General features: G+C 39.1%; 1 protein-coding gene across 8 annotated transcripts in view; it reads right to left on the reverse strand.

The window, feature by feature from the left end:
* Positions 1-21,263, reverse strand: part of Fggy (FGGY carbohydrate kinase domain containing) — a 397,186-nt gene that overhangs the window by 102,198 nt on the left and 273,725 nt on the right. For 7 of the 8 annotated variants that reach the window (XM_074079968.1, XM_074079973.1, XM_074079974.1 and 4 more), the window contains 2 exons: positions 16,675-16,736; positions 6,137-6,284 (listed from right to left, as the gene is read on the reverse strand). In XM_074079968.1, coding sequence (XP_073936069.1) covers positions 6,137-6,284; positions 16,675-16,736 — 210 coding nt within the window. Of the gene's footprint in view, positions 1-6,136; positions 6,285-11,534; positions 11,578-16,674; positions 16,737-21,263 lie in introns of those variants that run through there. The other variant, XM_074079975.1, reaches the window with a different exon arrangement.

A 21,263-nucleotide genomic window follows, 5' to 3' on the forward strand; every position in this document is an offset into this window, starting at 1 on the left:
TGACAATGACACTGCAAAGAAGCCCGGGCTCTTCCTACTTTACTGGTGACAGACTGATCTCATACAGCTAACCTGCAAATGCACACACTGGTACATTTTCAAGTGAAGATTCAAATATAAGTCCAATTTCAACACCGGAGCTCTTGGCAGGGCATGGTGCTACATGCCTATAATTCCAGCACTCAGGAGAATAATGAGTTTGAGGCCAGCCTGGGCTACATAGTGAGACTGTCTCAAAAAATGAAAGAAAAAAAAAATCCAATAAAACCAAAAGAACAAAACAAAAACCACACACACACACACACACACACAAATAAAACTGAGTTTGCTACTTCCTCATAATGGTAAAAAAAATCCAACCAACCACTCAAAAGACCATCACACACACAACACGCACACACACAAACGTGCGTGTGCACACACAACACCTCCAAAACGTAATCATTCCTGATGGTATTTAGCTTTATCTGACTTTATATGTGACCATGTCACTTCTTATTTATTTTAGGTGGTATCAAGGTCTTGTATTTATTGGCATGTGCTCTACCACTTGAGCCACACCCTCAGACCTTTTTGCTTTAGTTACTTTTCAGATAGGGTCTCACTTTTGCCTGAGACCATGATCCCAAGTAGCTGGACTCCAGTCCTCTTCAGTTTAAAGTAAGCATTTTGGTTTTTTTGGTGGTACTAGGGTTTGAACTCAGGGCCTCACACTTGCTAGGGACATGCTCTACCACTTGAGCCACTCCACCAGCCCTAAAGTAAGCCTTTCTTTTGTCTTGTTTTTAAAGCATGTAGAGTCACTAGTGTTAAATGTTTTGATGTTGATTGTTACTACCTAAGCTTCTGTTGCTTTCAGAGGATATAAGTGCAGCCCTCATTATTCTATGCCTTATTCTCAAAAGGAGAAATATTTATGCAAGTATCTACTTCCTCCAGGCACACTATTTAGTTGCCCACCCCAAACCTCCACCAACTGGTTTTAGCTCAGTGCCGCAGGTTGACACAGTATCACCAAAGGAAAAATGAATAGCTAGTCACAGGTAGAGAGACTACTATCACCAAAAGGAAAAGAAAATGATGCTCTCTAGCATATGAGGAAGATGCCCGGGTCATGTCCTGTTGCTACTCATAAGCACAGGCGCCTTAAGTGGAAGACTTTAGAGCCATGTTAAACCTGGAGTGGTAACTGCTTTACCAACCTGAGCAATGAGGCTGTGAAGGAAACTAGAACCAGTAGTAAGAAGAGGCATAGATAGAACTTAAATAAGACTAGAGTTAGGGAAGAAATGGGAGAGTGAGTGACAATGTTCATGGTGACAAGAACAGGGAGCAAGGACCAGACCAAGGACTATGGTCCCATACTACCACAGTGATGTGTGTGCTGTGACTCCTTTTTTTATAAGTCCTTGGTGCATTTTTCCAAGGCCAGAGCAATGCATTAAGGCAGCCTCATGGAGCTATACATCCTAAAATCAGAGTTGATATTTCAGTTAAAGCTCTACAAATTTCTGGCATTGTAACCTTGGGCAGACCACTTTCTCCCTCACTTGGCAAACAAAAAATGTAATATCTCCTTGACCATAAGGCAATCATTTGGTACCAGCGTCCAATTTAGGTACTATTGAGATTAAAAAAATAATTCGCTGGGAGAGGAGGCTCATGCTTGTAATCTCAGCTACATCGGAGGCAGAGATAGGAGGATTGTGGTTCAAGGCAACACAGACAAAAAACTAGTGAAACCCTATCTCAAAGAACAAACTGAGTATGGTAGTACGTGTCTATAATTCAAGCTACGTGGGAGGCATAGGTAAGGGGATCAGGGTCTGATGCCAGCCAGAACAAAAAGTGCAAGACCCTATGTGAAAAATAACTGAAGCAAATGGACTGGGAGTATAGCTAAAGTGGTAGAGAGCTTGCCTAGCAAGGTTAAGGCCCTTAGTTCAAACCCTACCACCACAAAAATGCCACAGATTCTGTTTTCCTAATAGAGTAAGTTTAAAATACAGGCGATGTCTTATGACAGCTCTGATTTTATTTTCTTCAGTGGGAATCACAGTCTTTATTGCTTTTAATGCAAATTTTGATTCTGTTATTGGAATTTTAGTGCCTGCCCTATTTCATAGACATTTGCCTTACAAAAAAATCCTTTTGTGTATGCCAAAGAGTTCTCTTTTTTTTTTTTTTGGATTTAATAGTAAATATTTTTAAGAGGGTTTTCACTAAGTATTCAAAATGGCCTTTATTTTTCTTTGCATGCAATATTTTCCCTGTGAGACTCACTTTGTGGGAATATTTCTTGACACATGGCACGAATTTACTCTCTGCTCCACTCACTGTGTGCTCGAATTTGCCTCTTCATATTTATAGCTAAATAACATTTAGCAGAGTGTAGTGTTTTTTATTTGTGTAGCTTTGGAGGACTGAAGTAGATCCCTGCTGCCTGGCACATATACTGGACAAACTCTTTCTCCAAATTCAGAGCTTTCAAAGCACTTCTGTGTCTTCCCCAGAAGCAGACATGGAGGTTTTACTGAGAAGGCTCTGCATGCCAGCCCTCGCTGTGTGTCCAGACCCACACTGCCTACCCAGCTGGCTTCTTGGGCTGAGAGCAGGGAAGACAGAAAATTAAAGTCACTGGCTGCTTCCAAAACCCAAATCAAAACAAAACAATAAAAGCCAAGCAGCAACAGAAGAGTAGGGGATGGCCGCTCTGCTCTATATTTACACTTGAAAGGATTGTGTGTTTCCAGCCAGGGAGGAGAGCTGGAAAGGTGAGAGTTTTTCACTGGAATAGGTGCTTTGTTCATATGTCTGATATTACTTTTATCAAGCAAGTTACATTCGTCTCTCAGATTCTGGAACATTTTTATCATCCTAATTTTCAAAGCCTTATGAGTTTATGTCTTTTTGCATCTCACAGGTATTTTTGAGTGAAGTAGAGACAGGCTGTGCCAGGGTTTGCTAGACAGACACCCTTAAAATCCAAAGCAAGGCATTGGCTGAGCACCTCCTGCATCTTGCACAGATGTGTATAATCTTAGGATCACACTGTATAATGATGATGTTCACATGCACACACATTCATGCACGGACAATAATGACCTTCCCCATTTTTATGTGAACTTGGACCAGATGCTTTTCTTTCTTTCTATTCTCTGGGCTGAGCATAAGTCTGCACATAGTAGGTGTTATTGAGTGGACAGATAGTTAGCAAAGGTAAGATGAGAGTCAGCAGAGGGCAGAGAGGAGAACAGGGAGAGGATGCTGCTGCTGAAGCAGATGGAGTCCAGAGGTTCTCTGGGAAAACATTTTCTCCTCTTGGCAAGAAAAAAAATGCAAAATGCAATGAATCATGGTTAGACAAAGAAACAAGGAGCCAAATCATGGATGCTGGTGAAATGGGAGGATGGAGAACATTCATATGCCATGCACATGTCTCCTCTCTAGAACACTGCATGTATTGTGATTTCCTTGGCCCCAAATCCTCTTCCTCCTTCACTTACGAGTCAATGATGCTTCCTGTGTAAAGCCCTTCCTGATCACTAAGTCTGGCTGTACAGTCATCTTCCATGCATTGAGGGAGCCTGGGCAATGACGCATACTTGAAGCTTGATCCCAGCTGCCTCCCAAAGACATAGTCTCGAGTCTCGAGGGGTGGCATTCTGTATAGTAACGCTAATGTCCCTCCTCTACTGTAACAGGACCTGGATTTGTTTAATGGGCAAACATATTCCTGAGTAGGATAAAAATGGGAGCTTATCTTAAGTCAATTAGACATTAATATTAGTCCTAAATACTTATCATATATATAGGAAGAGCGAGAAACCATCTAATCCACTTGGTATTAGTACACTGTTCACATGTTTATTTTTCTACAGTGATGAATCACCTCTTTATTAGCTCTATGTTGCCCATAAATTATCATTAAGTACATATTCAGCACTTACTATGTGCCCAGAGAAATGATTCAGGAGCCCAAAGAAGGAACTCTCTAGGGTCTTGTCCCACTAGGAGTATCCTGAGGATTCTACTTGCTATCAACACTCTCTCCCCACTCCTTTAAAGCTGCTCTGTGAATGTAGGACTGTTGTACCTTACCATATCAGCAGCAGTGTTTGGCACATACTAGGTACCTAATAAACATATGCTGCATAAATGCTGGAGAAGGGACTGGCCAAAAGATGTAACATACAATAGCACTGTAGGTTCTAGCATATAGTTTGAAATGACATTGTAGAGTCTGAAAAAGAATATAACATGATTCCAGAAGAATTTAAGGGGGATTATTTCTATATTATTAAAAATTGGACTGAAGGAAAGAGATTTAGAGCAAAGAAATGTCCTACTTCTAGTTGTGATGCAACCTCAGGTAATAATAGTTGCAGCACTGTGAGCTGAACCAGTTACAAAGGGGAATCACAATTAAGAAACATAAAGTGACTTATGAGACATCTTTATAAAACAGTAAAACTTTAAAAAAGTAAATAATCAGGGTTTTTAGATGTAATTGGCCTATGTCCCAATGTCCCTTTTGGTGAGTACAACTTATTCTAATGAGACAAGCATTCCTTAGTACACTGCATTGACTCCTTTGGAAGCACATTGTGCATCTGGGTCAACTTTGTTAGAATATCCTTATGATGGAAATTCTTAGGTCTCTTGAGTATCAGGATTGGTTTTAAGAAACAGACAAAAGTCACTAGGAGAGTCAGTCCCAGAAGTGCTGGTGTTAAGGCTGGATATGGCAGATGTTGGCAAGGGAAGGACACCAAGACACTCCAGATCCATGATCATTTTACTATATAACTCTGCTTTGTTTTGGGGTTATCTTAAGAGCTGGTCAAGCTTCTTAACTTCTTTTACACTTTATGTGTCTTAACTTATGTACCCATATAAAATGTGTTCTTCACCTATCCTCTGCACACAGAGTTAGTTATCTGAAAATAAGGATTATAGGTGAGCCTCATGACACATGGTCCTCTATTGACATTTCTTTTCTGTCTCCATAAGCCAGATAAAGAGACTCAGCTTGTTACTCATCTTGTAGGCATGCTTCATTGACTCCACACAAAGATTACTTTTGCTATTTCCTTTTTTTCTTGTCTTTTCATGAATCTCTTTCATCGGTAGAAGTTGATTATGTGAAGTAGGTAATAAAGTTTAGATCTTCCTGTTGGTATCACAAAAATATTTAAAACAATCTTAATATAACAAACAACAAAACAATTATATTTGGAGTCTAAAGTTCCTAAAGCCAGTAGGTCTGTGCCACTGTCCTGCTGCATTCTGTGCATAAATCTTGCATTGTTGGCGGTCACCATTCTAACTTCCCACACACTCTACTTCTAACCTTCTGGACATCTTTTTGGGTTTGGCATTCATGGCTTCTTACCTGGCTCTTTGGAACCACAATTTACCTCTACTTCTCTAGTTTTAATTTGCTTCCTTCAGCCTCAAATATGATTCTCAATGGCCAGCCTGCTCCTAGCCACCTCATCCTGCCTGGCCTCTACTATGTTCTGTGAGCTGACCTATCAAGTTCATCCAGACTCTCCGGAAGAGCCCAGAATCTCCACATTGGAAGTGACCTCAAAGGTTACCAAGAAATGACTTGATTCTCCAACATAAGGTATTAACTGCATTTATTCTTATCAAAGTTCAATCTGAAATCTTAAAAAATATTACTGTAGACTCTGAGCAGCCCTGACTCAGAGCCTAGGCAAGATGTAGCTATGACCAGCAAGACCATGGGTGGTAACAGTCACCACTGATGTACCAGGTGGCCTGGAGATGGAGATGGAAAACATGACTTTACAAACCGACATACATGTAGAAATTACACAGACACGGCTTTCAGCCACACCGTGGGGCAAGGAAGCAACAGTAGCTGAACATAGGAAGTGCTGCTTTGATTGTGCTCAGGGTTGGCTCAGGAACAATGAGAACTTTCAGCAGATCATCCTGGGGAACAGCAACAGCCTTCACAATAGCAACACATCTGCAAGAAGCCAGGGTACTTTTGGCCTGTTTTGTTTTATTTTTCTTCTTTTCCTTTCTCCTCACTTTGCTTCTTCCAAACTATGTAGCACTTTGGCCTGTGTTCACCTTCTTGCAAGGACTGGCTGTTACTTACCATGCCCTTTAGTGTCAGATCTGCTAAGGGAGACCGGTTGCCATGGAAATCTGGCCAAACATGTAAATCAACAGTGAGGAAACCCACAGGCTGAGCCTTCTTAATCAGATCCAGGTGACTGTTCAAATATGCATATACACTTTGGCATCTGGAAGAAAAGTGGATTTTATTTTAAAAAGGGGGGATAGAGTCAGGAAGCAATTGTTCTATAGGAAGAAACTACTCGTGCTTCCATATCAGACCCAGGAAAGCAAACTGGTTCCTGAACATCTTAGCAAAGAAACTACTGTAATGAATCTAGTTCTACTGTACTCTCAGATCTCACTGTACTACCAAGAAAGGGTGGCATTCCTAGTGGAAACTGGAAAGGTTTGGAGTCATAAGACCAGATCTAGGAGTGGCTTTACTCCTTATAGGTGTGTAACCATGAGAAAGTTATTCAAACCTTTGGAAACATCCTCTTGTCATCTATAAAAACAGATATCACAATTTTGTCCAACTTACCTCATAGGGTTATTGTGAAGATCAAAGAAGATTATGTATGTGAGACATAGCATTCTGTAAGCTTATAATATGGTACATATGTAAAGGATTTATTAAAATCAGTCTTCCTAATTGCAATAATAATGATGAGATGACAAATGGAGACACATACACGTTCCTGGATTCAATATAGGAAATTGCTACGAGAAATGAGTGAACGTCATGAATGCAGATAGGATCAGGCACTAAGAGATTTGACATCCAACTTTGACCCAAGAAATGACATTGTGTAGGATTTTTCTCCTTTTTAAGCTTAGTTTCTTTATGTGTAGAATGAGGGAATCTGGTCACCTTCCTCATTTTTCACACATTTGGGTAAGAGGGATACAAAAGAAGGTAATGGACTTGGGAGGCAAGACAGTGGTAGGCTCAGATGTTGGTTATACTTGTCCAAACTGGGTAACATGACTTAGCCTCTCTCAAGTGTCTTTTCCTGTGTTAAATCTTATTGTGAGGCACAAAGATTAAAGTTGAATAGCCTTGCCCTCTCTAAAGATGCTACCAATGACCCCCAAAGAAAGTGGATATCAGGGGTCGACATCTCTGCTAGTTACCTCTGGTGTCTTTGAAACTATAGGTTTGAAGGTTTAAACACAGCTTGACTAATGGAAGGAAAAAGGTATAGGAAGTCAATGTCCAAAGGAGGCTAATATCTAAGATATCACTAACGATATTTATGATTTGCATTTTAAAAATGCTTTAAAAGTAAGAATCAGTGGTTTCTAGTTCTAGTTTTGTGATGCCAAAAGTGTCTTCATGGATTCAGGAAGTTCCTGCAAGTTTTCTAAACTAAGTAGAAGAAAATAGAGGAGTGTTTTTTTTAAAATTCAGTTCTCTTTTCTCCCATTTATCAGTGGAACTCTTTTACTAAATAAAATTTTATATGGAAAGTCAATATATAAAATGCAGAAAAGCAAATCTGCTGTATGCAAATGTGGGACTCTGTGTGTATGTAATGTGTGCTGGGCAAAGGCAAAGGCAGCCTGACCTACTAGTAGTCTCTTTGCTTCTTGCTGTCACACCTCATGGCTATCTATAAAGTTTTCTGTTTTGATCACATTAGGAGGATAAGATATGACTGGGAAAAGAGCAACTGCAGGGCCAGTAGTTGCCATCCCTTGAGCATGCCCAGGCCTTCCTTCCATCATGGCCTGGAGAGGGAGGCATCACTAACACCCTCTACAGAGAGGAAACTCAAGAAGGTAGAGAAACAAGACCAAGTTCAAATGAAACTTTTCAATTCTAAAGTCATGTGCTTCACGTCAAAAATTATTTATCAAAGCTCCCCCCCCCAATCCTGTTTTAGAATATTCTATTATGGTTTTAGGAAAAGCGCTTCTAATACCTCCATGAAAGGTAGGACCAGAGCAACACCAGGGGGTAGAATATGAGCATATCACAGTCTTCTATCTCTCAGCTCTCCCTGCTTTTGGTCCAAAGGAGCCACATTCTCCACAGATGCCTCAAGAACATACTTTCTACTCAGATACCAAGAATCTGCTCTAATTCTAGCCCCTGTCTCCTTCAGAATAGCATCTCTACTCTTCGAATAAAGGGAATTTAAAAAAAGAAGTACATGTCTATAAATCTTTTCATCCTGCCTCTCAAGGAATCTCTGAGTAGGGCATTTGGTTTCAGACATCTGGGTCAATAACAACCTATAGGCCTAATTACTATTGATTCGTCATTGTCTCATTTACGGTGGGTCTTTGCAAACAGTGAGATTCATTTAGCCTCTACATATTTGGCCACTCATACACTAATGAGATCCCTAGGGGATGGGGCATATGTTCACCCCTTTGACTCCTAACCTCCTTGCAGCTGTGTGTTTATTCTTTGAATGCACCCATTCCTCTACATGTTTTTTCAATTATAACTTACCATGTGTGCTATCTGAGTATATCTTCAAGACAAAATGCACTTGGAAGACATTAAAATAACTAATGCACATCATTATTCACATAATTTTAACCTTGCACGATGCCTTTTTTGTTTCATTTTGTATGTTTTATCAATTCCTTCTCAAATGGCAGTCTCCCCTCTTCCAACTTGGGAATCGCATATGAACTGTGATATGAACTGGATTGTTCTCTCTCCCTCTCATGAACTCCAGGCTCATATATAATCTGCCTCAGAGGGAGAAGTTCTTGCTGTCCAAGTCCCCTGAGGTATGATGAAGAAAATACAGTTTCAACAATCATAAAGTCAATTCACCATGGACCAGTTGTGTGAGCAGGTACAAGAAACCTCTCTTGCGTACAGTTCACTCTCATGCAGTGGGAGCTAATATTCTGTACCTTATAGGCTGCTAGGAAGATTAAAGGCAGAGCCCTGAGCACAATAAAATGACAGGTGATCAACAAATAGTTCCTTTTCCTTTGTCATCATAGACTTAAGATATTTTTCAGACTTATTATGTTGTTTATAATCTTAAATGCAGACAGTGTCCCCGGAATCTCTTCTCTGCTCACCCTCTCTATAAATCAATTCATTCTCTGCATTCATAGGATGCCTAGAAGCATTATGACCATATTGCCAACCCAAAGTCAGAACATATGGTATGACAAAGGTCATTTGTACCCTTCCTAGGAGTAAGAGAAAGTCTTGGGAAAGAAGTGTTCACACTGTCAGTCTCCAGTTCCTTATTTCTTAACCCAATGCAGTACAGGGTTTACGTACTTCTTTTTACAATGTGAGTTTTACAATGTAAGTCCCCCTCTGCATAAAACTCTGTAGTAGCTCTTCCCGATTGTCTTCAGAACAAAACACAAACTTCCTTCCAGGTACAAGAAGCTCTTCATTAGCTAGCTCTCCCTATCTTTCACTGTATTACATGTGCTTCCTCCATTCTTACCCCTGCTGGCCTCTGCACACCCCATGCATGCTCTGACCACACTAATCTACTTTTCAAACTCATCAAATACATATTTTATGCTTTAAGTATTTGCCTGCTCTGCTTCCCCTGGCCTAGAATCCTTTTCCTTGCCTTCTTTGCCTGCCCTGTCAGTCATTACTCCAGATTCATCTTTGATACCAACTTGAGACCTTTTCTGAGCCCATGCTCCCACAACTACCTGTGCTGAGTGCAGCCATTTCATCTCTCTTCCTGTAGCTTCATAAGAGGAAGACTGCAGGTGATCCTGGCATCTTCAAACACCCTCAATAGTGGACTTTTTAAATGGTATCTGATATTTGGCATATCAGAGGATCAGTGAATTTTAAGAAATTGATCCTCAGTAGATCATGGGAATAACAGGTGCAAAAGAGGCTTGAGGAACAAATCAGATTGAAAAAAAATGAGTTTTCCTCAAAGGCCTAAAAGAAAAGTCTAAGAAAAGTGGTTAAAAAGAAAGATGGGTTGAGAGATAAAATATGAATCAGCAGAATGAAGACAATTCTAAAGGACCTGAAACAGATAGACTCACTGTGAGATGACCACTGCTTATAGTGACCTCTGCAAAAGAAATTCCACACAAACTGGCTTTTTTCTAGTTTCCACCTCCAGCAAGTCCAGAGCAGCCAAGAGACATCCTGGGGTCTGACTTTCCCCATTTTCCTAAGCTTCCACTCTGTGTCTACCTTCCCATCAATGGTCTAGCATTTTAAAAGTTAAATCTGATCCTGTTTCTCCTTTGCTCAAAAATGAAAAACCTGGGGGTTGAGGCATGGTGGGGCACACCTGTAATGCCAGTTATTTGAGAGGCAAAGAGGATCACGGTCTGAGGCAGGCCTGGGCAAAATTACCATGAGGCTCTCTCTGAAAAACTAAGGGGCCTAGTATGGTAGATCATACCTATAATCCTAGCTATTTAGGAGGCAGAAATACAAAGATCATGGTTTGAGGCCAGGCTAGGCAAAAAAGCACAATACCCTGACTGAAAAATAACTAAAGTAAAAAAGGGATAAGGGTGTGGTTCAAGTGGGAGAGTACTTAGCAAGAACAAGGCCCAAAAGTACTTCAAGCCCAAGTACTACACAAAAACAAACAAAATTAAAAAAAAAATCCTAAAACCTTGGGGCTAGGATGTAGCTCAGGCAAGCAGAGCATGTGCTTAGCATGTATGAGACTATATGTTCAATTTCCAATACCAACAACCCAAAACCAAATAAAATAAAACCCTGAATAAAATCCAGTGTCCTTTCAGTTATCTACAATGACCTACATGGTTTGGCCCCTGGCTAACTTCTAGCCTCTTCTGATTCCATTCCCTCCCATTTTGGTCTTGGCATAGCAGCCTTTACAGTGTTCCCTGAGCCTGCCAAGTTGCTGCTCACTCAAGACTTTGGGTCTTGGTGTTCCTTCTGTTTGGAGGGACCCTCCACATAGAATCATGCTTTGTTCCTTGCCTTCATTCAAAGTCCCACTCAAGTGTCTCCTTCTCAAGGATGGCTTCCAATAGCTCCCATCTCCATCCTACAGCTTTTGCTCTACATCTCCTTACTTGTCTCTACTTCTCCTTAGAACATTTATCAACTTGAGGCTATATGTGTGTATATATGTGTGTATAAGTGTATATATGTGTGTATATGTGTATAAGTGTATATATGTATGTGTATATATGCACATGTGTATAAATGTGTATATATGCAAATATATGTGTGTACATGTGTGTTTATGTGTATACATATATGCACACACATATAGCCACACTATATTTATAAGCATGTGTGTGAATATATATGTAAATATATACAATTTCTATGGAAGCAGGGACTTTTAAAGTTTTGTTCACTCTTGCATCATAAATGCTTGCCACATTAGATCAGATAGTTAGAAGATCTGGACGTTAACCTTGACTGCCACCAACCTTGAAGCTAACTCTTGCAAATCATGCCAACATCTCCTCAAAGATCTCATGTCACCAGAACTTCATTCTGAGACACTGTTGTTCCAGGTTCTATAAAAGAATCAGGTCACAGATAAAAAAAGGTGAAGTTACAATCAATGTAAAACAATCTCTGGCTGAGCAGTGAAATATCTGGGTATTTGGCCCCAAATAAAGAGAGCGTCTTCAAGCACCAAGTTTCATGTATGGGCACATCTAGTTATTGTTTACCTAACTTACAAGCCCATAAGACATTTTATTCAGAGATGGGGGCCTATTAGGGCAAACAAGAGGATAAAGCATTCAAACTGTTTATCAATACTTGTTTCCACAGTTTCAAACAGGATTTGCTGATGTTAAGCTCTGAGATGAGGTGTTCTGTATTGCTGTTTTCAGAAAGTCCTCAGTCATAGAAAAGAGGTGTACAACTCCTAATTCCAAGGGATTTGTCCTCTCTTTCAAGCAGCCAACTTTATTTTAACAACAGCTATGACTATTTCATCTAAGACCTAAAGTATAATGGGTCTTATGGTCTTAGAATATTGTATTCATAGGTCTGGTATGATATAGACACCTTTTCTTTGCAAGCCAATAGAAGGAAGGTGGAAGAAAAGTAATACTCATTGAATAAATTTCTGAGCTGAAGATAAAAATTTGAAAGTTATCCAAATACAGAAAGAAATGAAGTCAAGAGCATAGTTAGGATAACCTTGGAAGAGACAGCAAAAACAAAAAAAGAGGGTAAGAAACATTGTTGTGATGAACACTGATGTTGATGGTCAAAAAAGGGACCATGAACTTGAAAAGGAAGAGAAATCAGAGACACAGGAAGAAATAGGGAGCAACATTCTACAAGGCCAAGGAGAGAGAGAGTTAGGAAGAAGGAGTGATCATGGGTGCCACGTGTTGCCGAGAAGTCAAGAACCAGTCCAAAAAATACCCTACGGATTTGGCCAAGCATAGGTCACTGGTGACCTTACCTTCAAATGTTTCAGGGGGTTGATGATGACAGAATTTAATTAGAGTTGGAGAATAAGGAGAAGAAAGTGAGGAAATAGAGATCAAGAGTATAGGCAATTTTGTGGAGAAACTTAGCTCTAAGAGGAGAAGTACGGGAAATAGGAGGAATGGCATACGCTGTTATGTGAGAAGTTCTAATTCCAAGACTAAATTCTATAAATTGCTGCTTCCAGACATGCTGTTGACTCTGGGTTTGTGTGCTAGCTCATGAATTCTTCCTTCTTTTCTATTTGCAACAAAAACTACGGAAATGAACGAGTTTCATTGATAGAAGAAAGTTCCATAAGCAATTTGTGCTTCATTGCAAAATTTAAGTATCCTTAAGCTTGTGTTGAGCATCAACATACTGACATTCCCATGATCTGCTGCCATCCTTACAACACCTGCAAAGAGTTAAGCAAGGAAGTATCACATTGATTTTATAAGGGCAGAAATTGAATCATTGAGGCATTCGGGGCATAACTGGTACAAGAACCGAGATCTCTAATTTCCAGTCCAGTTTTTGTTGTTTCTCCCCACTGTCCCTAAGAAGGTGGGCAGATTTGAAGAGTGACATCTGCTGCTTAACTCTGGAGTGACCACCACTGAATTTCCTCCTTTTACCTTATCATTACCAGTAGCAAAAGAAGTAGTTGTCACCAGCATTGTTGTAATTCAGTTTACACAGACTTGTCAAATACACTACCTCACTAAACTCAAACTAACTTCCCAGAGGTATCTCAGGCTGATATTTTCCAATACCTTCCAAAAATGATACACATTGGGGCTTGAGTTCAGATCTCTGAACTCTAAATCTAGTGCTCTTTTTTTTGGATTAATGGTGTATGACTGTTGGATTATTTCAAGAATTTAATGAACGTTATGACCTCTTTTCACAAAAGCCCATGCAGAAGTATGTAATCAATATAACCTGGTGCACAATTTCAAGAGGTTCACTGATGGTTTGATGTTAGGGATCCCTGCTCTACGTTATGCTATCTCCAAGCCAACTAAAGTGCCAGCTGGCTACATGGTAAAAGCCCTCTCAGTGGTCAAGGCATTGTTACTAGATACTCTTGGAATGGAAAGCTTGTGGTACTTTTCTTAGACATATGTCTGGACTAGTTCCCCCTTTGTATACCCTGAGAGTATAATGTCTATATTTTAGTGCAGCACATACGGTATTATGCTCTGTGGAGGTATGCCTCCCCTATTGGGATGTAAGCTCCTTGGTGGAATGGAAATATCTAATATAAGTAACTACACCACAGTGATCGTTTCTATTGCTAACACTGTAATTTCCTGAATACCTGTTATAGCTTGACACTTAATTATCACTATGTGCCTACCACTATTGTAACTCATTTAATTTTCTGATCATATAAGGTGTTTACTATTGTTGTTTCCCTTTACAGTGAGGTATGAAGGCACAAAAAGTTAAGAAAATTGCCTAGGGCCACACAGCTAGTCACACGTGCAGCTGAGACCCAGGAAATTTGTCTCCAAGGTCTGTGATATCAACTGCCAAGTTGACCTCACAGGACTGATGGAGTGGCTCAAGTGGTAGATTGCCTGCCTAGAAATTTGCCCTCTTGTCATGTACTACCTATATGAGGTTGCTCTGTTTCTGTTATAAAACATCTTACTTTTCTTTAAAAAAAATCCAACAGCTAGGCATAATTATTATGACATTCATTTACTATTTTTCAGTCTTTTTAGATTTATGAAAAAATTGTAAAAATAGTAGAGTTCTCTCTTACTCATCATCTAAGAAATTAATACAAATACTGTCAACTAACTTTAACATCTGAATTTTGACAGTTTCTCCCAAAAAATGTCCTTTATCTGGTCCAGGAGCTAATCGATCATATGTTGTTTTTAGTTGTAGCATCTCTTTAGTTTCTTTCAATCTGGGATAGCTCTTCAGTGTTTTAAGTTTCATAATCTTTTAGGTATATTGGAAAACAATTTTGTAGATTGTCCTTCAATTCGGGTTTGTCTCACATCTCAAGTTTATATTAAGATTATGTATTTTGAACAAGAACATCATAGAAATGATGCTGTGTCCTCAGTGCATCATAAAAATAGGTACATGATATCAATATATCTTGTTGCTGTTGTTATTAACTATGACCACTGGCTGAAGGAGTCTGCCAGATTTCTCCACTGTAAAAGTGACTAGTTTTTCTTTCATAATAAGTATCTTGTGGTGAGGTCCTTTGGGATTATGCATATATCTTGCTTCCCACCATAATTTTACCAACCAATTTTTATAGTTATGGATGATTCTTCCCTGCAACAACTATGATGTTAACCTAATAATAAGTTTCTATTTCCATTATTTTTCTACATTTATCAATTGTAATTCTACTGTCCTCACACAGTGAACAGGAAGACCTGCCATTTCTTCCCTGTTTATATATCTCTTTAGTTATTTACTTATATAAGTTTGGATTTGTGGAGTTACTAGATAATATTATTTATACTGTTGATCAAATTGTCCCCTATTAGGTTACTGAGGTTCTTAAAGCTGACTCCTGTGTACTTTGACAATTCCTTTTTTTTTTTTTAAAGAATTTCCTTACTTTTGGGCACCCCAAAATGTTCATGTATTTCCTCAGTCCCAAACAGGGAATCAATCATCTTTCTAAAGTGTTCTGATTACTTTATTGAGTAACCAGGAGAAAGATATTTAATCCAAATCATGGGTGCTGGGTGTGCAAATTGATACTATGTTGTCATTGCTTCTCGGCTACCTCAGCTTATAGAGGTAATGTAATAAAGTAAGTACTTACCTATGAATAGACATAGTCATATGTATTTCTTTCTTGGTATGGTACTAGAGCTTGAACTCAGGGCCTTCACCTTGAGCCACTCCACCATCCCTTCTGGTGATGGGTATTTTTGAGACAGGATCTTGCGAACTATTTGCCCACATTGGCTTCAAACCATAGTCCTCCTGATCTCTGTCTCCTGAGTAGCTAGGATTATAGGAGTGAGCCACCAGCACCTGGCTGTATTTCTATTTCTATCTATATTTCTATCTATAGATATATATATTTATATAGATATCTATCTATAGGTTGATACTGATACTTCTGATTTCCATTTAGTACCATAGAGTTCATTCTAACCTTTCTCTTTCACTATTTGTGAGAAATCTAGCTCTCATTAGCCACCATGTACTTATTTGTTCAAATATAATATATAGTAAAGAATGGCTAACCCATGCTCTATGACAAACAAATTTAATAATAGAAGTACAATATTTATGCCCAAGATATTTCTCTTTTTAGCTACTCAGGATATTGTCAAAATATTCCTTCCCAAAGTTACTTAGGTTGGTTCTCTTCCCAATCCCTTTTAGTGTGGTTATACTATTCATTTATAATACACTAGGTTCATTTTTTCATATTAACATTTCTTTCTGCTCACCCTACCATAGACACACATCCTGGTTCCTTCCTCTCTCCCTTCCTTCTTGCTTTCTTACTTCCTTCCTTCCCTCCCATCTTCTAATCATTTTAGAACCACGGTTCTAAGAGGTAGTTATAGAAGAAAGAATGCTTAGTTTTGCTCTGCCTATCAATCCTGCCCTCATTCCTACATTCTTTTCATTCCATTCCTACCTGTCCTCTATAGGTTACCAATCTCATTAGTTTCTGAGTTCATTTTCCTATATTTTTATTGCACAAATGAATAGATTACACACATACTTTCTTACCTTCTTTTTACATGCAAGGCAGCATGTTATAAACTTTCCTTTGTACTCAGCTTTACTTAATATATCTTGGAAACCACTACATTTAAGTTGGTATTCTTAGTTTTACAGATGATGAAATAGACTTGAAGAGGTCGAATAATGTGTGTAAGGTTACACACCTCATAAGGAGTAAAGCTAGAGTGTAAGCCCAAGAACTTTTGACTCCAAATTCCATGCACCTTTGTTTATGTCAGAGTTTCTCATCCATATTCTATGGGCATATTCTTGAGGGAGTCTCTAGGTTGTCTTAGATCATTTTAAAAATTGATATATCTAGATGATTATCTTAAGTACTGTCAGGCATTTTCATTGTTCATGGGATCTGAAAATCATGCAATTGCCCAAAGTGAATGCCACCCATGCAGTTGAGACAGAAAGGATGTATGGGAACAGATAGTGCAGCTTACCTAGCTGTGGCCTTGGCTTGTAGTTCAGGGAAGGCAGCATGGCCCTGTACCATGTGGTCAATCTAAAAAAAAAAAGAAAGAAAGATGGTCAAGTTCATAGCTTCTCTAATTGATCATTAAGCCAGAAAAATAGGTATAAAAAGGTTTATTTCTTTTAACTCTTTGTTTGAGATTCCAGGGACATTAAAATGCTAACTGGGCAAGAGTGTCTCAGTTATTTCAGAAATCAAGCTTTGCTTAACCTAGTGCCAGCTTCTTGGGATTTAATAACAGAAACAAGTTTAGAGAGAGGAGTAACAGAAAGTGAAACTCCCAAGGCTGAGCATGTGGCAGTAGGTAGCATCGGGTCCTAAAATGAGGAATGAGGAAATCAGGATAGCTTGAGTTGAATGGTAAGGGGGTTTGACTGTAAAAAACACTAATGTCTCTGGTTCACATCATTTCCCCCTCCTAATGCAGGCTGTCACCCCCAGGGCAGTGTCAAACCTTGAAATACTCGCTGTGTCTTACTAATAGACAATCTCTGACAGAGGGAAGAGCCAGAATATGAAGACAGATTCTCAGCTTAAAAAACAGAACAAAATTGAGGTGCCCCAGAGCTGCCAAGAGCTCCTCTGACTGAAAAGTTGTCACAAGGGAAGCCAGGATAGCTCTCTAAGGATAGAGATATGTGAACTCTGCTGATAACCATCTTCTCATCTGAAATCTCATGTCTAGGATTTAATTCCTAATCCCCTTGGTGGCTTTAAACCAAACAGTATGCAATATTCATGAGAACTAAAATGTTTCCCTACGCTTCACTCTGCTTGCTAAGACACAGCCAACACAGTGCTGGAGTCCCTGAGCTAATTTGTATACTGATAAATGTTTACTTGAATCTCCAGGACTCTAAAACAACCATTCTGAGGCATTTACTTTCATTCTAACTAAAACAGACTGACTGCTTTGGCCTCATGGAGATCCACTGAGTGTGTTTCCTGAGAGCCAGGGCTGTGTACAGAGGAACAAAATTTGTTCCATACCCACAGAGGCCAGGCTTGGGCTTTGGTTCTGTTTCTCACTAGCTCTGTAAATTTGAGCAAGTCACTAAAACACTCTCAAACAGCTTCATTTTAAAAACATTTTTATTATAATATATAATTTTAATATATAATTAGTTGTAGAAAGAGGTTTCATTATGATATTTCCATACATGCGTACAATGTATTCTGATCAATTTCACCCTCCTCTATATTACTCTTTTTTCTCATCCCTCCTATCCCCTTTTAGAAATAATTTTAACAGGTTCCATTATTCTATTTTCTTACATGTGTATAAAATACTTCAACCATAATTCATCCCTTCTTTCCCCTCTCCTTTTTCCCTATTCCCTCTTGCTGGTCCCCCTCTCCCCCCCAAAAAACTATTTTTTCCTGTCATTCATTTTTAAGGTAGGTTTTTGGCGGTACTGGGGTTTGAACTCAGGGTTTCATGCTTGCTAGGCAGGTGCTCTACCACTTGAGCCTTCCTGGGCACCCGGCTCAGCCTCCTTTCAAAACGGTATTGCTAGGAAGAAAAGTGAGTCTCCAATAATGTCAACAGTAGCATAAATAAAATTATCTATATTAACAGACTCATTTACCTTACATGGACACTGAGCTCGGTATTTTACACACATTGTTTCGTTTCTTACTTACAGAATTTCTATGAAGAACATACTATTCACTATGGAATGAGAAACTTGGGACTAAAAGATTTAGATAAAGTAACTTGCCCAAGGTCACAGGGAGTGAGTGAAAGATCTAGGTTTCAAACTGGTGACTCTCTATATCTAAAGAGAGACACTATGCTATAATTTTTATTAAAATTAACTACTAAGCTATAATTTTTACTAAACTTCCAGGTATAAGTTGCTGAATCCCATTGGGGTGGTTTTGTGGCAATGTTTTAAAATAATACCAAAACCATTGGTCATTTTAATGAAGAAAAAAACATTCAGGTTTTGAACATGTACTTCCTGTAGGGTCAACTTTGGGTTACTTTGATTGAGGCATATTATGGACCAAAAATCAAAGAACTTGCAATCCAGTGAGAGCACTGGAATGAACTAACTGGAATTGTTAATGGATAATTGAAGGTATTGCTTTTGATGCTAATATTTATGGGAGGTGATTTAGAAGTTCAGATACAGAACATTTCAATGAGCTTCCAGGAGGACATGTGTGGTGCCTGTGTGTATGCAGCTATTTAGTACTAACTGAATACCTAATGTGCTAGGTACTGTGCCTAAGTTCTGGGGACACAGTGAAAAGTAAGAAAAACATATAGTATATGTTTTGTATACTTTTTATACTTTATAGTCATATAAAGTAAGGGATCACTCTTGGCAATTAATATAGAAATACAAAGATGGAAAGACATATACGGTTGTGAACAGTAAGGGGACTAGGCTAGCCCCATGCCTATCATATCATAGGTACCCAATAAATATTTGTGGAATGAATGTGAGATGAATGAGCCATAATGGAGGCACAGCATATATTCACATAGCACCATATGTTTTTTCTTGGTGGTACTTACCATACTTTCCATTTGTATCTATTTGTTCTGGGCACACATTGGCCACAGGGTAAGTATAAGTTAAACTAGAGAATAATGTGGCAAAAATATGGAGGAATGAGGAGGATGAAGACAGACAATGAGTGCTGAAAGTCAGTTAAGTGTTTATACTTTCACTGGTTTGGAAGCAACAGGAAATTATTTTGATTTGGAGAGCAAAATGCTAAAAAGTTAAGGAAAATTATCCTAGCAGGGCATGCAGGACAGGGAGATGACAAGATAATCTCAAGCAGAAAATATAGGCAAGGATCAGAGGATGACAGTGAGAGTATAAGGCACTAATACTCCCTGTCCTTGATATATTACAGCATTTGTCAACTACTTCTACAATCACTAGGTTATATGTCTGTCTCTTACCTTATACTCTAGGCTCTTTTAAAGGAGGGGCCTCATTATTTCTACTATCTACTATCTAGACAACGCCTAGAATCTTGAAAGAATGAATGAATGAATAAGACACACTTATGAGAAAAATGTAGCAAGTTTAGTGACTGACCAGTTATACAGTCTAAGTGAATTATAGCTGGTGACTTTAAAATTTGGGTCTAAAAATAAAAAATGTGGTTGTATTAATCTTGCATTTTCATTTTCTATATTATGGATGCTTTGACATCTGTGGCCTTGGTGACCTTGGAGAGAGTGCCACAGGGCTAGCAATTCATAGAGATGGTGAACAAGTTGTCTGGGAGCATGCCTTATTTCATATGCAGACCAAACCAGAGCCCACCTCCTTCTTCTGTTGGGCTCTCACACTTTGGGTACTTTTTCCTGTTCTATTCACCCAGAACAAGAGACCAAACACTGAGGCACAACCCCTTCAACACCAGAGTCTATTGATATTATTCAAGGGAACCAGTATCAAGCATTCTTACTTTATGCTGCCCATTCCTTCCTGTGAAAACTAGAATAAAGGCTCTCACTCATGTTTTCTCCCTACTCTTCCATCTCTTAAGTGAACTTGGTGCCTCCTCATGTAGTCATATGTGTGTGGGGTGCCAGCTCCTATATGACACTATACCAGACTTGTTTTTTAATGGCAATTGTCTTATGTCTATTAGCCTCACCATTTTTAATAGGAAAGCCTACATTTTTAAATATGGTAAAAGCTTTGTAAATAGAGGCTTGGGTTCAAATTTGTGGCAATACTTACCTTCTCTGAAACCTTGGAGAAGTTATTGAACTTCTCAGAGTCTCGTTACCTACAACTGCAAAATGAGGATAATAAAATTTGCTCTGTAGAGAAGGTTGTGGTTACACCTGTTATACAGGTGGTTTTCAGTTCATAACCCTATTATGACAAGGAAGGGGATACTACCAAAAGAATAAAAATGGTTGGGAGATTAAGGTCCCAAATGGTCATCAGTTCTTTTGGTTTCCCACAGCATCTGGAGGTGAAGACCTCCCCTAATCACTAAGCACTCATTTCAAAAGCCTGGAAGCCTCTTCTGAGAGTTGACCTTCGCACTCATTAACACATTTAGTATAGTAGAAAAGAACACAGTGCCCCTTTTGTGGTTATTTCCTAGTGCAATAGCCAGATTCTCAACAATGCCTGTCTTTGCCAAGTGGTTGCCTCAGAAATATACAGAGTTCTTCTAACCCTATGTTCTTGTTTCAGCCATCTTCTCTGAGGTCAGCTCTGAGAGCAGCAGCTGAAGTATGGGCAGGAAGGATACTCTACTATAGTAAAGAAGCTTGAGATGGGTATAGCCAGTTCTTTTTCAGCCTAGATCAAGCCTGAAATTACCTTATGTTAGGCACAGTGATTTAAGCCTCTAATCCCAGCTCCTCGGAAGGCAGAGATTGGTAGGATCGTGGTTCAGGGAAAAGCGTGGGCAATAAGTTTGTGAGACAATACCAATAAAAAGCTGGGTATGGTGGCATGTGCTTGTCATCCCAGTTACACAGGATGTGTTAATAGGAGGATTGTGTTCCAGGCCAGCCCAGGCATAAGTGTGAGAGCCTATTTGAAAAATACCTAAAGTGGGCTG

The sequence above is a fragment of the Castor canadensis genome, chromosome 7 (assembly GCF_047511655.1).
Source record: "Castor canadensis chromosome 7, mCasCan1.hap1v2, whole genome shotgun sequence".
In the NCBI taxonomy this organism is placed as follows: domain Eukaryota; kingdom Metazoa; phylum Chordata; class Mammalia; order Rodentia; family Castoridae; genus Castor; species Castor canadensis.